The sequence below is a fragment of the Adiantum capillus-veneris genome, chromosome 23 (genome assembly GCF_014529385.1).
Source record: "Adiantum capillus-veneris isolate H3 chromosome 23, ASM1452938v2, whole genome shotgun sequence".
Taxonomy (NCBI): Eukaryota; Viridiplantae; Streptophyta; class Polypodiopsida; order Polypodiales; family Pteridaceae; genus Adiantum; species Adiantum capillus-veneris.
Genome location: NC_140953.1, coordinates 34435357 through 34452299, shown reverse-complemented (window position 1 = coordinate 34452299; position 16943 = coordinate 34435357). Strand labels below are relative to the sequence as shown.

At 45.3% G+C, this 16943-nt stretch overlaps 1 protein-coding gene across 1 annotated transcript in view; it reads right to left on the bottom strand.

Annotated features, from left to right (window-relative positions):
• LOC147427622 (transcription factor RF2b-like) overlaps positions 1-16390 on the bottom strand; it is an 88103-nt gene extending 71713 nt beyond the window's left edge. The window contains exons 1-3 of the mRNA XM_086497047.1: positions 16182-16390; positions 14878-15851; positions 14664-14796 (exon numbers count right to left, since the gene is read on the bottom strand). Of these exons, the coding sequence (XP_086353173.1) occupies positions 14664-14796; positions 14878-15611 (867 nt within the window). The 5' untranslated portion in view covers positions 15612-15851; positions 16182-16390. The remainder of the gene's footprint in view (positions 1-14663; positions 14797-14877; positions 15852-16181) is intronic.
• Positions 16391-16943: the final 553 nt, after the last annotated feature.

Genomic DNA, 16943 nt, shown 5'->3' with positions numbered 1-16943 from the left:
GAAACCCTAGCAGATTACGACTTGAAATTTTTGAACATCTCTCACCAGGTGTCTCTTCTCAAGCTGATAACCTTAGAGGTCCAGTGTGATTGGTATATCTTGCGTGTAAGGTGCATCGGAATGAATGTTGTATTTCCTCAAGATTAGTGATCTATATTTGCTCAAGGTTCCTTTTAGTTCTTATGGAAGGGAGAGCCTTCCGTCTTTATGGAGAGTGCTATGATCACGAACAAAGTGAGTGGATATTGTGCGTGCAAGTGTATGAGACTGAGAGAAAGAGAGAAGAGAGATACAACACCAGAGACGTTGTAAAACCCTCCTCCGAAGGCCCCACTCTCGTTGGCGAGAGTGGTCTACGATTGATTGCACAAGGTGGTACAATGATGATGCATGGAAAACTGATGCACTTGAGACTAAGTCGGTGACGACGATGGTGACGACGACGTTGACTTAAGGGCTGAAAACTGCGGGACTTTGGGGCTGTTCGTATGGCTGAAAACTACAGGACTCTGGGGCTGTTCGTATGGCTGAAAAATGCAGATGAGGCTGTGTTTTAAGGCCTGATTTTACTTGCTTCTGAACCTGCTGTAAAACGCTGTCATGGCTGCGTTTCCAATGCTGAAAACGCTGATATAAAACACTGAAATCTGCAGTTGGGCTGGCGATCAAAAACGCTAAGTGTTGGGGCTGCTAGAGGTATGGAAAAACGCCAAGGGCTGGTTTCTATCGGCGAGGCTTTGCTTGGGAAAAACGCCAATCTGCGGTGAGAGATGGCGCTAGCAAAAACGCTGGCTGAAGGGGGGAGGTCTCACCTAGGGAGGCTTGGAGAGGGTCTTGTTGAGAGAGGGGGAGTACCTGCTGCTTGGGGGCCTGTTGTGCTCCTTGCTCATCTGCCCAATTGTGCTAACATGGGTTTGCTTATATATTAAGTTACCCAATTTGCCCCACTTAGTTCTCAACAAAAGTCACTTAATAAATAAGTGAAAAATGTCAAAAATAGGGAAAAATAGGATAAAGTCACTTGAAAAATCCCCAAACTGACTCTGATGGAATCTGATGGAAATGCTTATGCTTATGCGGTGTGCAACCAGAGGATATGCATCTACACTAAGTGACTGAGCTTGCACGGTCTATGAATAGACTCACAAAAGTGCCAGATCACTTCTAATCTAGACCGACTGGACTGACGAGAACCCTGCTATGGTGTAGCTTGTCCACGGACACATAGGGTTGGATGTGTCACGTGACATTGCGGCTTCACCACCACACGAACACTGTCTGTCAAGGCTTGTTTCGACTATTCAAGCGCCTATGGACCATGTTGTGGTCGGCTACGACCTCATGGAAGGAACCTAACCCTAATTTTTTGTGTAGGTTTCAGGATGGAAAGTCAGTCGACTTTTCGAGCTCGGCTAATGTCGAGATTGCTTTTTAAGTTTGAGTTTTGTTTCAGAACTTGTTTGGTGATCCTGTTTGAAATGGATGGTATCTGTATTAAACTGCCTTGGTGCCGATTTGAACTGTTTGACTCTAGTTTTTATATTGGTTCCAATAATTGGTGATTTTACTCCCGAGTGGAGTAGTGACAAATGATGTTTGAAAATGCTTGCTCATTCATACTCATGGCTCGGACCCTTGTGGTTACTTGCGGGGGGAGGGGGGGGTATTGAATATTTGAAAAGTGTTGTTTTTACTCATGGCCCGGACCCTTGTGGTTATTTACGAGAGTATTGTTGTTGTTACTCATGGCCTGGACCCTTATGGTTATTTACTGGGGAGTATTGTTGTTGTTACTCATGGCCCGAACCTTTGTGGTTATTTACAGGGGGAGTATTAAGAAGTCTAAGCAGTGGTTACTCTCAGCACCTCCAAACGACGCAGGTTGCGGTCTGGGGGGCGTAAAAGGCCTCTATATCTCATAGCCCCGATCTTTTTAGGTTATTTGCGGAAGGAGTGATGAGGGAGTCTGTCACAAACTGCTGAGTGTCAAAGCCCTGAAGAATGGAGCCAACTTGCAGATCTTGGCCGAGGGGCCTAAACCCAAAGAAGAACAAGTAACAGAAGAAGTCCTACCAGCTTATGGGGACCCCGTCCAATGGGGCCCCAGTGACAAAGGAAGTAAAATAAAGCAGGACCCACACACGCGCGCGCGCAAAAACTGATGAAGTGGCAGCTGTACGAACGCTCCGGGTATTGCGTTGATTGCTGACGTGGGAGTTGTACGGAATTCTGCCAAACGCGCTAGTAGCTTTTTGGCATTGCTTTTGGACCAGAAACTTCTGAGTTTTGAAGGCTTTTCACTATAACTGCTTTTCAGGCCAAGGGCCTTTAAATATGAGGTTAGGGCTCATTCTCTGGCATGCTTCCTGGAGAAGGTGCAAAGTCTGGAGTACCGACTTGTATTGTGTTGATGCAATATAAAGAAATACCGAAAGGGGCGCCAAGGTTTGGGGCCAATACTGTCACAAGATGGCCACCACATGCCAATAGAAAAGAACAAACTGAACAGACTTTGCACTTCAATAACAACTGAACTGAAATAGAGAGAGACGACACGCGACACAGAGTGGCGGAATTCCACCCCAGAGAGTATTGGCCCCAAACCTTGACGCCCCTTTCGGTATTTCTTTATATTGCATCAACACAGTACAAGCCGGTACTCCAGACTCTGCACCTTCTCCAGGAAGCATACCAGAGAATGAGCCCTAGCCTCATATTTAAAGGCCCTTGGCCTAAAAAGCAGTTACAGTGAAAAGCCTTCAAAACTCAAAAAGCTTTTGGTCCCAAAAGCAAAGCCAAAAGCTGCCAGCGTAAATCACGGAAATCCGTACAAACTGCCACGTCATCAGCCAACCCAAAAACGCGGAAATTCGTACAGTCTGCCACGTCATCATATCAGTGCAATTTTCGAAAATCTGCCACATCATTAGTTTTTTTTTTTCATGGATCTTGCTTTATTTTAATCCTTTGTCACGTGGGGCCCCATCGAACGGGGTCCCCATAAGTTGGTAGGACTTCTTCTTCTGTTACTTGTTTTTCTTAGGGTTTAGGCCCCTCGGCCCACATCTGCAAGTTGGCTCCCTTTTCTTTAGGCTTTGACACGTCAGCAGTTTGTTACATCTCCCCTTCTTGAAAGAGTAATCGTCCGCGATTACAGCATATCTGTAAAACAACTCAAGTTAGCTCAAAAATTTCCGAGGGACAATCAATTTGCTCTTTTTAGTAAGGAGTTAGCTTCTCCTTTCTGCTCTTTTGATCAAGGAGTTAGCTTCTCCTTTCGTCCAGATCGGAACTCTTGATATTCCGGCGTAGTAAAATTAGCCATCACACCCAGACCGTACTAATCTTCCACGGGTGTCTTGATGCACTAAAATTACATACCCAGGCAATCTCATCCAATAAGGAATATTCAGTAGTTGGCACATCACAATGCAACACAAATACTCACATATGCATATTACAAGACATAGAAACATAAAGTCGTCAATGAACACTCCTCCCGCATAACCTAACACGGTCCGGGCCGGGATATTCAACAACTCCTTCATCACTCCTCCCGCATAACCTAAAAAGGTACGAGCCGGGAGGTATAGAGGCCTTTTACAACCAAATGCCCCCCAGACCGCAGCCTGCGTCGTTTGGAGGTGCTGAGCGTAACCACTACTCAGACTTCTTAATACTCCTCCCGCATAACCATCCAGGTCCGGGCCGGGAGTCACAACAACAATTATTTTACAAGCATACAACCAAACGCTCCCCAGGCATCGGCCTGCGTCATTCACAGGTTTTCAAACATACAACGAAACGCTCCCCAGGCATCGGCCTGCGTCGTTCTGAGGTTCAAACAATACCAAAACAATATTTGTCACTTCTCCACCCGGGAGTAAAATCACCAATCATTGAAACCAGTATTAAAACCAGAGTCAAACAATTCAAATCGGCACCAAGACAAGTTCAAAACAGATACCACTCATTTTAAACAAATTCCAAACAGGATTACCAAACAAGTTCTCAAACAGATTTCAAACTTTAAAAAAAACAATCTCGACATCAGTCAAGCTTGAAAAGTCGGCCGACTTTCCATCCTAAAACCTGCACCAAAAATTAGGTTAGGTTCCTTCCATGAGGTCGTAGCCGAGCACAGTATGGTCCATCGGCTCTTGGACAAACAGTGTTTCTTTGACAGCGATGGTAGTCACAAAAAATAGCAATCACACTGGACCTCCAAGGTCATCTGCTCTTGAAGAAACATCTACTGAGAGATGTCAAGAAATTTCAAGTTATAATCTGCTAGGGTTTCCATGGCAAGCATTTCAGGATACCCCACTCTGGCAGAAGTTGCACTCCGAAGGAAGATGTCAGAAACCATATAACTTCGGGCAAAATTTTTTTTGAAAGCTTGCTAAGTACTTGGAGTATGCTGCTTGGTAGCTATCAACATCTGCATGGCATTGCCTCTGAGAAAAACAGTGACTCGAAACAAATCTTGGATCCTTCTCTTGCAAGTGATCTTAATGGCTTATGCCCTGTAAGACATGACCGATGAAGACGGGAGCGCGCCCGATGCGCGATGAAGTAAGGGTGGGCGTGGCTGATAAGTCCGGGTTGGAGGGCGAAAGATACCTCAAATTCAAATCAAAATCCAATAGCTCTGTCTGCTCTTTTGTAGGACCGGTATGCTTTCAGAAAAGCACACGCCTAATGCTCTGATACCACTGTCACAAGATGGGCACCACGTGCCAATAGAAAAGAACAGACTGAACAGACTTCGCACTTCAATAACAACTGAACTGAATAGAGAGAGACGACACGCGACACGGAGTGGCAGAATTCCACCCCAGAGAGTATTGGCCCCAAACCTTGGCGCCCCTTTCGGTATTTCTTTATATTGCATCAACACAGTACAAGCCGGTACTCCAGACTCTGCATCTTCTCCAAGAAGCATACCAGAGAATGAGCCCTAGCCTCATATTTAAAGGCCCTTGGCCTAAAAAACAGCTACAATGAAAAGCCTTCAAAACTCAAAATCTTATGGTCCCAAAAGCAATATCAAAAAGCTGCCAGCGTAAATCACGGAAATCCATACAACCTGCCACGTCATCATATCAGTGCAATTTTTGAAAATCTGCCACGTCATTAGTTTTTTTTCTGTGTGTGGATCCTGCTTTATTTTAATCCTTTGTCACTTGGGGCCCCATCCAACGGGGTCCCCATAGGTTGGTAGGCCTTCTTCTTCTGTTACTTGTTTTTCTTAGGGTTTAGGCCCCTCGGCCCACATCTGCAAGTTGGCTCCCTTCTTTAGGCTTTGACACGTCAGCAGTTTGTTACAAATACTCTCTGGGGTGGAATTCCGCCACTCCGTGTAGTGTGTGCTCTCTCTCTATTTCAGTTCAGTTGTTATTGAAGTGCTAAAAGTCTGTTCAGTCTGTTCTTTTCTATTGGCACGTGGTGCCCGTCTTGTGACAGAGTCGTTGAACAACGCATGGCCCGGACCTAGATGGTTATTTGCGAGGGGAGTGTTCATTGGCGGCTTTTTGTTTCTATGTCTTGTAACATGCATATGTGAGCATTTGTGTTGCATTGTGATGTGCCAACCACTGAATATTCCTAATTGGATGAGATTGCCTAGGTAAGTAATTTTAGTGAGATCAGTGTGGTCTAGGTGTGATGGCTAATTTTACTACGCCGGAATATCAAGAGTTCCGATCTGGAAGAAAGGAGAAGCGAACTCCTTAACAAAAGAGCCGAATAGAGAAGCCAACTCCTTTATTAAAAAAAAGAGCAAACTGATTGTCCCTCGGAATGACCCTCGGAAATTTTTGAGCTAACTTGAGTTGTTTTGCAGATATGTTGTAATCGCGGACGATTACTTTCTTTCAAGATTGGGGGATGTCACAAACTGCTGACGTGTCAAGCCACTCAAGAACGAAGTTAACCCTCAGATCCCGGCCAAGGGTCCAAAACCCTAAGAAGAAGCAGCAGCAGAAGAAGAAGAAGTTTTACAGACTTACAAAGTCTTGACGAGTGGCCTATTTTTAAAGAAGAGTTCCCACCAACTTACGGGACCCCGTCCAATGGGGCCTAAGTGACAAAGGCATTAAAAATAAAGCAGAACACACTCAAAAGACTTTGCACATCAAAATATGATGACGTGGCACCTGTACAGACGTTCCGCAATTCACTGGGATTTTTAGGAAAATCTCAAAATTTTAGAAAGTGTTTTTTTGGGGTCAGCTTTTCATATTTGATGCTTTTAGGCTTTGTGGGCCTTTAAATGAGCCTTGGGGGCCCTCTCTGGCACTCTTCAGCACGCATATTGCAGAGGAGGTGCTCCCCGGTTGTTGTACTTTGCAAATCAATAATAATAAAGAAATACCAGCGTTTGGGGCCAGTGCTCTCTTGGGGTGGAGCTTCGCCACTCCTCGTCTCGTGTCGTGCATCTCTTTCAGTTCAGTTGTTATTTGAAGTGCTTAAAGTTGTTAAGCTTATTCTTTTCTATTGGCATGTGGTGCCCGTCTTGTAACACAAGAAGCCCAAGGATTTCAAGGGGGATGGGCAAGCAATAAAGTTCGATACTATTTATGGCTTTAAGGATATCACAAGGGCCTCGCTTTTATTTAACACTTTGACATAGCCTACTCCGGGGGACGCTACTCAAAGCACTCCAAGGTCCAAAGGGCATCTTACCTCATGGGGAACGCACAAACTTGGTGGTCACCCCTACTCCTACGGAGGAACGCACCAACGAAGTGGCTACATTTCAAGCGATTTTTTACTTCTTCATGGCTCACCCAAGAATACGAATGCAATGAGACCACAGGCTGGAATCATCTGAGGATGACCAAGGAAGATACACTAGATACTGTCAGAGATTTTGAGGCACTTTTCTGCCGGCCTCTTCTCTCAAGAAAATCACTTTCAAGCAGCAGATTGAGCAATTTTGTTGTGGTCTACTTAAAGAGATACGGAATTATTCTCTGCTGCAGAAGTCCGAGTCCATGCAACGACTAATGGGACATGCAAAGCAAGGGTTCGCAATGCACGGGGGTACTATTACGTATCCTACACATAGATTGGTCACAATTCGGACCGGACAAGAAACGAACAACGATAACAAAAGCAAGGAAAAACAGCAGAAAAAGAAACCTTCAGGCCCTCGATTGTCAGCGGAGCAACGCACCGAATACTTCAAAGAGGATGTTACCGTTGTGGGGAACAAGGGCATGGATTTGCCAAGTGACACAACAAAGCACCTAAAGAACAGCAAGAGGACAAGCCAAAGAGTTCAAAAACAGCCGAGGAGCGAGCAAAGAAAGGAAAGACAAAAGCAAACCGGTAGCAGATTTTGTGGGGACCGACCGTTATCAAATGGACTTCTTTGACGAAGGAGCTAAGGCCAACTTCATTTCGACTGAATTGGTGGCTCGACTTGCAATTACGCCAGATGAAATGGGACCACCAGATGAGGCAGTTCTAGCGGCACCACGACGGGATGTTGCCATTACACCTATCATTGGAAACTTCGGTTGCATTGTCAAGGGTATTTAGGGCACGAGGACTTTTACATCATGCCCTTTGAGGGGTGTGACGTCCGTTTGGGAATCCCTTGGTTCCATAAGAACAATGTGGTGGTCGACTACAGGCAAGGAAAGAGACTTTGAAGAAAGAGAAGGGTAGAGATATAATTCTTGATGTAAAATTAAAGGGCAAGTCCACATAAACGGGGAGCTAACGTTTGTAAATCGCGTTGCCCTGCCACCTGGCACTACTGTATGGATTTTTGCATTTGTGTTGCTGGCGATGATATGGCATTGCTGTACGGACTTTCTATTTCTGCGCTAGCAGGATTTGGCAGTTTTCGTGTGAGCTTTTTGAGACCATATTTTTTAGAATCAAGTGCTTTTGGGCTTAATGCTTTTGGAGCTATGCTTTTGGCATCCCTTGTACTCTTTAAAAGTGCCCTAGGGCCACTCTTTCAGACATTTGGACTCAGAGCTGGAAGATTTGGACCCAACAGGAGTGTTAGGTGCAGCGGAATGAATGTTTGCGCTTTGCTCAAGATGAGTGCTCCGAACTGTGCTCAAGGTTCCTTTTGTTCTTATGGAAGGGAGAGCCTTCCGTTCTTAATGAGAGAATGCTATGATCACAAACAAAGTGAATGGACACTGTGCGTGCAAGTGTATGAGACTAAGAGATAGAGAGAGAAGAGAGCTACGACACCAGAGACGTTGTAAAACCCTCTTCCGAAGGCCCCACTCTCGTCGGCGAGAGTGGTCTACTTGTGATTGCACAATCTGGTACAAATGGTATGCATGAGACTGATGCAAGTCTAGGCTATGTTAACGACGACGACGGGGATGACGAAGTCGACCTAAGGGCTGAAATCTGCAATCTTTCTACTGTTGTCCAAAAACGCTATGGGCTAAAATCTGCTAATCTTCTCTCTGCTGAATTCTGACTCTATGTCGATGACGACGATGCGACGACGACGCTCTGAAAATGCAGATGCTGAAATCTGCGTTTTCCGGGCTGAAACTGTAAACCTTGCGGAAACTGGCCGTGCGGTGAGGAACTCCTGCGAGAAGGTGAGATCTGCGAGGTTCGGGACTTGATCTGTGGGTACTAACTGCTGAAAACTGAAAACGCTGATGTTCCTTGACTTTCCGTCGCGGTAAAGGTGAAAAACGCGGGGCTGATCTGCAACCAAAAACGCTAGGGCTGAATTTTGGTCCTTCTGTCGCCGGGATTTTGCAAATGCAAAAACGCTAGGCTGATCTGCTGTGTCTGGCTATCGCCGGGGTGCAACCGGAGGATATGCATCTATGCTAAGTGACTGGGCATGCACGGTCTACGAATAGACTCACAAAAGTGTCAGATCACTGCTAATCTAAACTGACTGGACTAACTGAACCCTGCTGTGGTATAGCTTGTCCATGGACACATAGGGTTGGGATGTGTTACGTGACATCCCCTCCTATTCAAAGTGAGGTACTTGTACCGAACTGTATGGCGTCGAGGGAGGCCGCCAATAGCATCCGGAATCCTGGAAGGGACTCTTCGCCGGCCCACGCTGATGTGTTGGTCGTGCGGTACTTGAACTTCATAAAGGTCTGCAACGCTTGCTTCTTTGGGCCGCGTCGAAAGCGACTCAAAGTCTTCTGTGGCTCCTTTGATGCTTCAACTTCGTCTAGAGTCTGCTTCTTTCGTCTTCAAGAATCTCCATGGCTGAAAATTCCTGAAACCATCTCCAACACAAAACCATGAACATACCCATACCATGTAAAGTGAAGGAAAAAAATATTGTCTTCTCTAAAGACTGTGCATGCAATGTAGATAAACAAATAGACGGAGTGACAACCCGTTCATCAAACACATGCAAACAATGAGGTCAAATCTTTTCTGTTTAATCAAAATCAATCAACTGTGGCAAATCACAATGGAAATGTCCATGCTGGGTGCTCATACTATCATGTGCTCGTTCGGAAACTGTGTCATGCCAAGGAAGAGATATGGAATGTGACTTCCTTACATACATACTTTTCAGCTTTTCATGAAAAATCCGCATATATTCGTGCTCATTCATGATGGAAACGTGCTCAACGTACAATGTCATGCCTAAGAAAAGGGATCACATAAAGAGGCTGACTAAAATACACGAAACGTTCATGAAAACATTCAAACAATGCGTGCGTATCAATCATGCAAACACATAGTACTTCCTGTGAGGGTTTTTTGGACCTAGGCTCGAGAGCCAAGATCGGTTCTTCCTGAATGATCGAATCGTCTTGTGAGGGTTCTTTGGACCTCGACTCGAAAGCCAAGATCGGTTCTTCATGATTGATCGAATCTACAACGATGTTAGCTTCGCTAGAAAAAGCATCCACTAACACATCATCCTTGTGAACAATCACATCATCTTCATGCAACTCATCATGCTTGTGAGAAATCACATCTTGATCATGCAAATCATCATTCTTGTCATTGTCATCCAAATCAGCATGCAAATCATTGTCATTCAAATCATCATGCTTATCATCATCATTCAATTCATCATGCTTATCATAATCATGCAAATCCTGTGTGTCATGCTTTGGAGAAGAAGAGACTGAGAGAGTCTCCTTCTCCTGAATCTTTTGCATCTGTGCCTGCACTTGAGAAAAGAGTCGCAACATCTCTTGCATTCTTGCTTTGTTCTCGCGATCAAATTCTGCTTGTCTTGCTTTGTTCTCGCGATCAAATTTGGCTTGACTTTCTTTTTCTTCCAAGTCGTACTGATGCTCTATGGCTGCCATTCCTTCTTCGCATTCACGATCTATGGCTGCCCTTCGTTCTTTGTAGGCCTTTCTTTCTGCTTTTCTTTCTTCGCGTTCTAACTTTCTTTCCTTAAACAACTGCTTCAACTCCTCCATAGGAGTTAGTGCAATCCTTGACGTAGATGGGGAAAGGGGAGAGTCGGAAAAACCTCCTGGTGGGGAAAATTCTTCTTCGCCTCTCTCATGCTCATCACCTCTAAGCGAAGTATCCATTCCGCTTCGAGTGATGACCATTCTGAAGTCGTTGGTTCTTGTGGGTTCTGTGGTCTTGGGTTCTTAAGTTCACGAGGAACTTGGGTTCTTGGGGGTCTTGAGGTTCTTGAGGGTTTTCTTTCGCTTGCAAACCACGTTTGAGAAGGATCTTCTCTTCACCCGAGTTCTGCCCTTTTCCGTGGGGGCGCACCCCTTGGCGGCCTTGCGCTCACACCAAGGTTGCTTTTTCCCACCTCACGTCGATTGGCCGGCCGCTAAGTGCACGGTCCGCTCTCAATGAGTGAAAAGAGACACAAGGGGAGGCTGGACAAGCCCTTCTTTCTTGGGATTCCTGTCACTCTTCAAAAACACGATTAGGAATCGACACGCCCAAGCAAACTTGGGTTCATGCGACCGCAACAAGCAAAAAAAATTTATTGTGATTCTTGTGGTTCTTTCCTTGAGTGATACAAAACACTGCCAAAGCTCTGATACCAATGTTAGGTGAAACGGAATGAATGTTTGCGCTTTGCTCAAGATGAGTGCTCCGAATTGTGCTCAAGGTTCCTTTTGTTCTTATGGAAGGGAGAGCCTTCCGTTCTTAATGAGAGAATGCTATGATCACAAACAAAGTGAATGGACATTGTGCATGCAAGTGTATGAGACTAAGCGATAGAGAGAGAAGAGAGATACGACACTAGAGACGTTGTAAAACCCTCCTCCGAAGGCCCCACTCTCGTCGGCGAGAGTGGTCTACTTATGATTGCACAATCTCGTACAAATGGTATGCATGAGACTGATGCAAGTCTAGGCTATGTTGACGACGACGACGGGGATGACGAAGTCGACCTAAGGGCTGAAATCTGCAATCTTTCTATTGTTGTCCCAAAACGCTATGGGCTGAAATCTGCTAATCTTCTATCTGCTGAATTCTGACTCTATGTCGATGACGACGATGCGAGGACAACGCTCTGAAAACGCAGATGCTGAAACTGTAAACCTTGCGGAAACTGACCGTGCAGCGAGGAACTGCTGCGGGAAGGTGAGATCTGCGAGGTTCGGGACTTGATCTGCGAGTACTAACTGCTGAAAACTGAAAACGCTGATGTTCCTTGACTTTCCGTCGCAGTAAAGGTGCAAAACGCCGGGGCTGCTCTACAACCAAAAATGCTAGGGCTAAATTTTGGTCCTTCTCTCGCCGGGATTCTGCAAATGCAAAAACGCTAGGCTGATCTGCTGTGTCTGGCTGTCGCCGGGTTGATCTGCAATGCAAAACGCTGGGGCTGATCTACAATGGAGAAAAACGCTGGTTGTCCTTGGCTGAAAACGCTAAGTCTCCTGCCGGGGGGTTTCTGCTGAGAAGTTGCTTATTGAGCGTGGAGCTCCTGCTGCCTCTTCTGCCAGAAGTGCTAACTTGGGTTTGCTTATATATTAACTTAGTAAAATTGCCCTACCTACTTTTGTTGGAAAGTCGCTTAAAAATAATAAGTGAAAATAACCAAAAATAGGAAAATAGGCTAAATGTACTGGAAAATTCCCCTAACTGATGCTAATGGATTCTGATGGAAATTCCGATGATCATGCTGTGCAACAGGAGGATATGCATCTATGCTAAGTGACTAGGCATGCACGGTCTACGAATAGACTCACAAAAGTGCTAGATCACTGCTAATCTAAACTGACTGGACTCGCTGAACCCTGCTGTGGTATAGCTTGTCCACGGACACATAGGGTTGGGATGTGTCACGTGACAAGGAGTTGTACTCTTGCAGACAAATAATAAAGAAATACCGAAAGGGGCACCAGTCTTTGGAGCCAATGCGTCTAGGCTCGGAACTTTGTGAGTCGTGTCGTCTTCTCTTTCTCCTCTTTTCAAGTTGTTTTGGAGTACTAGAAGTGTTGTTGAGTGTGTAAATTGTGATTATTTCTGTGTTTCCGCCCGAACAGTCGTCGAAAGTGATTACAGTTCAACTTGTCATCGTCGTTGACTTTCCTCCCCTTAGGCATTTCAAGTGCTGCAAGAGAGGGCCACCCACCCTAGAAAGCTGTCACAAGTAGAGCACTTCTTGCCGGTTGCGTTTTAAACCGTTGAGCACCAAGATTAAAAATGTTGGGCCTCACCTTGCTCCTATCGCTACTTTTCTTTGAACACGACTCTCCTCTTAAGGTCAACGAGCCTTGTGCTCTAATACCATGTCAAAGTCAACGATGTGGAAGTGTACAATGAGGGAGAATGAGAGAGAGAGAGAGAGATTGTTGAACCAACAAACTGGGCAATGGATTAGTGATTATACAATGGGGGCTAGGTGTCTCTTATATACTAGCCTGGGGGCCTTAAAATTTAAATACCCCCCGCGAGCGAGCGCGCGCGCGAGAGAGAGAGAGAGAGAGAGAGAGAGAGAGAGAGATTGAATTATCGTCCACGGAGGTCAGATATGACCCATGGGACCAAAAACAAACATTACAACCACTTCTTCTAAGTGAGGGCAATCGATACATATCAGTTAAGGCCTGAGGGTCCAGCAAAAGAAAAAGCAAAGTCTAAGGGGGGTCCTGTGGGGCAGGAGCAGGGGCCGGTTTAGGAGTTCGAAACTCCTGGATGATGGCCTTCCCTCTGCGGTATACTGCTCACTTGCCTTTGGCTCATGCTTCACGCACTTTTTTCAGCTCTTCGCCTTTGTGCTTGATTTGTGTCGGGGTGAGTTCTTTGGAGATCCAAAATTCGGTGTCTCTAAGGAGACGGGATTGCTGGAGTAGTCGGAGCCGTTCCTCTTTGTCTTTGAACTCAAGAATGGCATGTCCACTAGGTGTGCGCTTGGTGTTGAATTTGTTGACGATACATTCTACCGCATCGTAGTCGACATGGACCGGTTTAAGAGTTTCGTTGAGGAGGTCGATTAATTTGCAGAAATCTTGTTTGCACTCGTCCCATGCTTGGGGCAGTCCTCCAATGCGAAGCTTGAGGGCATTCTCTTCTTGAAGCTGATGTTCCCGCAGTTCTGTCTTCACACAAGTTTCCACTTTGGCAAGTGCAATCGTGTGCGCTTGAGTGACTTTTTCTTCGACTTCCTTCACTTTGTCTGTTGTGAGGCCGACCATGGAGTCAAAGCGTGCTAAGGCGCGCTTTGAGGTCGCGGTTTTCTTCCATGACCATGTCGAGAGCAGCTTGCAATTGTCCGATGCGATCTGTTTTGCTCGGGGCTGCCAAGACAGCGGCAAAGTAGAGAGAGAGAGAGAGAGAGAGAGAGAGAGAGAGAGAGATTGTTGAACCAACCAACTAGGCAATCGATTAGTGATTATACAATGGGGACTAGGTGTCTCTTATATACTAGCCTGGGGGCCTTAAGGCTTAAGTACCCCCTCAACAAATTGCCCTACCCAAGATTTTGACAAATAAGTAAAATAAATACCTAAAGCCCAAATAAATATTGGGATCACATTGGGCTATTCACTTGAGATGCTATAACTTTAACAGGATGATGATCCCAAGCCAGTTTTAGTTTTTCGGCTTTCTAACTTTAAGGACAAATACAAGTACGACTTTCGTTACTTTGATTTCCAAGCAACCCATGCGCTACCGTGCGCACATGCCACAGCTGATACAACAATTTTGATCAGATTTCACATGCAGAGCCTTGCAAGTTACCCAAGTGTGTGAAGACTACTGGTGAAAGCAAATAACCTAGCAATCAACAGAGCGACATGTGACGGCATGCAAGCACTTCCACGAACATTCATACCAAAACATAAAGAAACTGATGAGTAACTAGAACCCTTTTGTACAAAAGTATTTGAGAAAAACACACAGACATGCACACATGCATGCACACACACAAATAGTCAATTGAGACCATGGCCTCTCATTTTTCTTACGTGTTCTCAATTTACCCAAAATGAGATCTCTTGAGAAAAATTACAAGCATTTCATGCAACACCGATAACAAAAAAGAAAATGAAGAGTCATCCAAAAGCAACAGCTCACTGTGTGCAGCAAGTAGGAGGCGAAAGCTCCAGGTAGAAGCAGTGCAAAGAAAAGCATATATGGAAGCCTTCATGACAGCATGAAGTAAGCTGCATCATTATACTTCAACCATACAACACTTCCAGTACATAACTTAAGCAACAAGGAACACAAATTGAAACAAACAAGTAACCTACTTGCATAGCAGACAATTGAGCTGACAGTGAGGTTGCCTCTGTTTGAAGCTTCTGTACTTTCTGTTCCAGCTCAGCAATGTATTTCATTTTACGTTCTTTGGAGCGAGCAGCAGACTGCCTATTTGCAAGTATCCTAACAAGCTCACCTCAAAATGAGAAACACAGACTTTTCAAGAATGTCCGCCCATCAAATTACAGAGTGCGGTGACAATACCTCTTGGCTCGCCTGGGATCTGTAACAGCTAGCTCAGCAAGCTGGTCCATATCCACGGCCTTTTTTTCGAGAAAGTCCAAGTCACTCATCAAGAACTCCTCTGCCATGGCTAACGAGCCATCCATAGACAAGCTGTGATGATGTCGAGGGGGTCGAGGTTGTGGAGGCTTATAGCTTCCTCCCCTGGTGTCCTGCATATTCCTCATAGAATCATACTCGTTTGGTACATCATCGATTGGAGAGCCTTCTGCATAACTAAGTCCAGAGCTTGTAGCAGAACGCGGCAGTCCATCCCGTAAGTTGGAGTTTTTCATACCCAAATACGCAGACAAGAGATCTTCCCCGGTTTCATCGGAGACAGAAAGGTCAGCATTGTCCAGGCCCCAATCATGATCAACCATGAGCTGATCAGGCAGCCTGAATGCTATCTCTGAGTGGGCTCGTCTGTGTCTTCCTCGTTGAATAGGCTTCTCAGCAACGCTGCTCACACTTGACCTGAAATTGGGAGGTTTTCCCGAACTTCGGGGGGCTTCTAGCAGCCCTGGGCTTGTGGAGGATGGCGATTGATGCCCTTGAATCCCACTTTGCGAAAGCGATAGAGATTGAGAAAAGGAGGGATGTGAGGATACATAGGGTGGAGTCGAGCTGGTACTTGATATTGCAGGTGAGGGTGAAAAATCCATTTGGAGATTCTGTAGAAATGCTTCAAACCCATCTCCAACATGACCTTCCATTTGCCACAAAATCCGACAAATGTTGAGGGTGTGTGAAGGTGTTATTGATTGCTACAGCCGCTAAGAAATGAGACTTTCCTCCTTAAGCACATCTTGTGCAAGCTGAACTAATTATTTAAGATCACAGTAGCTGATATGGAACCTTCATTGATCGGTTCAGAGATCACTCCATGTAGATTCCATCCCTGGGCATATCTCTGGGATGCAAATTCTGGGCCTAAATCACACCTTCCAGACTTTCTGCAGCAGATAACTTAGGCAAGGTGACAACAACATCCCAAGGTGTGAAGGCACAAATGGACCCATAAAAGATTCCTAAACCTTCTTTTAAAGACGAGTAAACTGGGTGTAATCTTTTGCTACCTAAGACCAAGCTATGTAGCATTGAAGAGAAACCCAATTTTTTTAAATTTTAAAAAAAAAACTATTTGACTTACAATGAAGGCTCTTCATCTTTGTCATTAGGGCTAATCGACTATTTGCAAAAGAAATTACTTATACAGAGCAGCAGAAGAGGACAAGGGCAGTTCGAATTCAGACAGGAGAGGGGGCTGTGAAGAGACGGCTCACCTGTTCTGACTTCGCACCAAATGCTGGGAGAGTAGGAGTGGGAGGCCGTGAGAGACGCGCACGTCAAAAAGCGGATTTCAATAGACATCTAGCTCGCCAAGCCTACGATTCACGAGCCATGTCAGGATCTCGTCATCAGTGATCACAATGTCTGCGAGGCTCAATTGTGTGCCTGAGGATATCTCAAGGGTTCAACCCCCGGGCCTCGGATTAGGAATTTTGAGACGCTCTCAAGGATACACCCACATTTAGAGACAAAATTTTGGAATATGCTTGGAATCTTGCTTATGTGCCCTCTTGTGGTTTGGTGAAACATGTACTACTACTTCAGCTTGAGTGTCTGTCTCCCAGCCTCCTTGGTTCATATTCGAGTGTGGGTTCAACCCAGACTCGATAGCTCTTGGGGTCATGTTGTGTACTGTGTGGTTTCTTTTGCCCTGGCTTGATCTCTTTGCAAAGCTTGGCCAATCTCCTCTCTCAATAGAAACTCGCATTTCAAAAACTAGATAAATACAATCTAATACATTACAAGATGGAGGTGCTTCCATATCTGAACACATGTTTTAAAGTAGTGCTTGCATGTCATGCTTTGCTTAAAAATTGAAATCCTCGCAGAGATTTCACCAAACTTTAATTTTGAAGGTCAAAAGTTGGGCATTATAGTTAAGTAGTTAAAAATCTCGATGTCAAAAAATCATGGACTCGGTGCCTTCTCTGTTTGTCGTGATGCGGTCTATCACCAATACATGAGACGGATGCTCA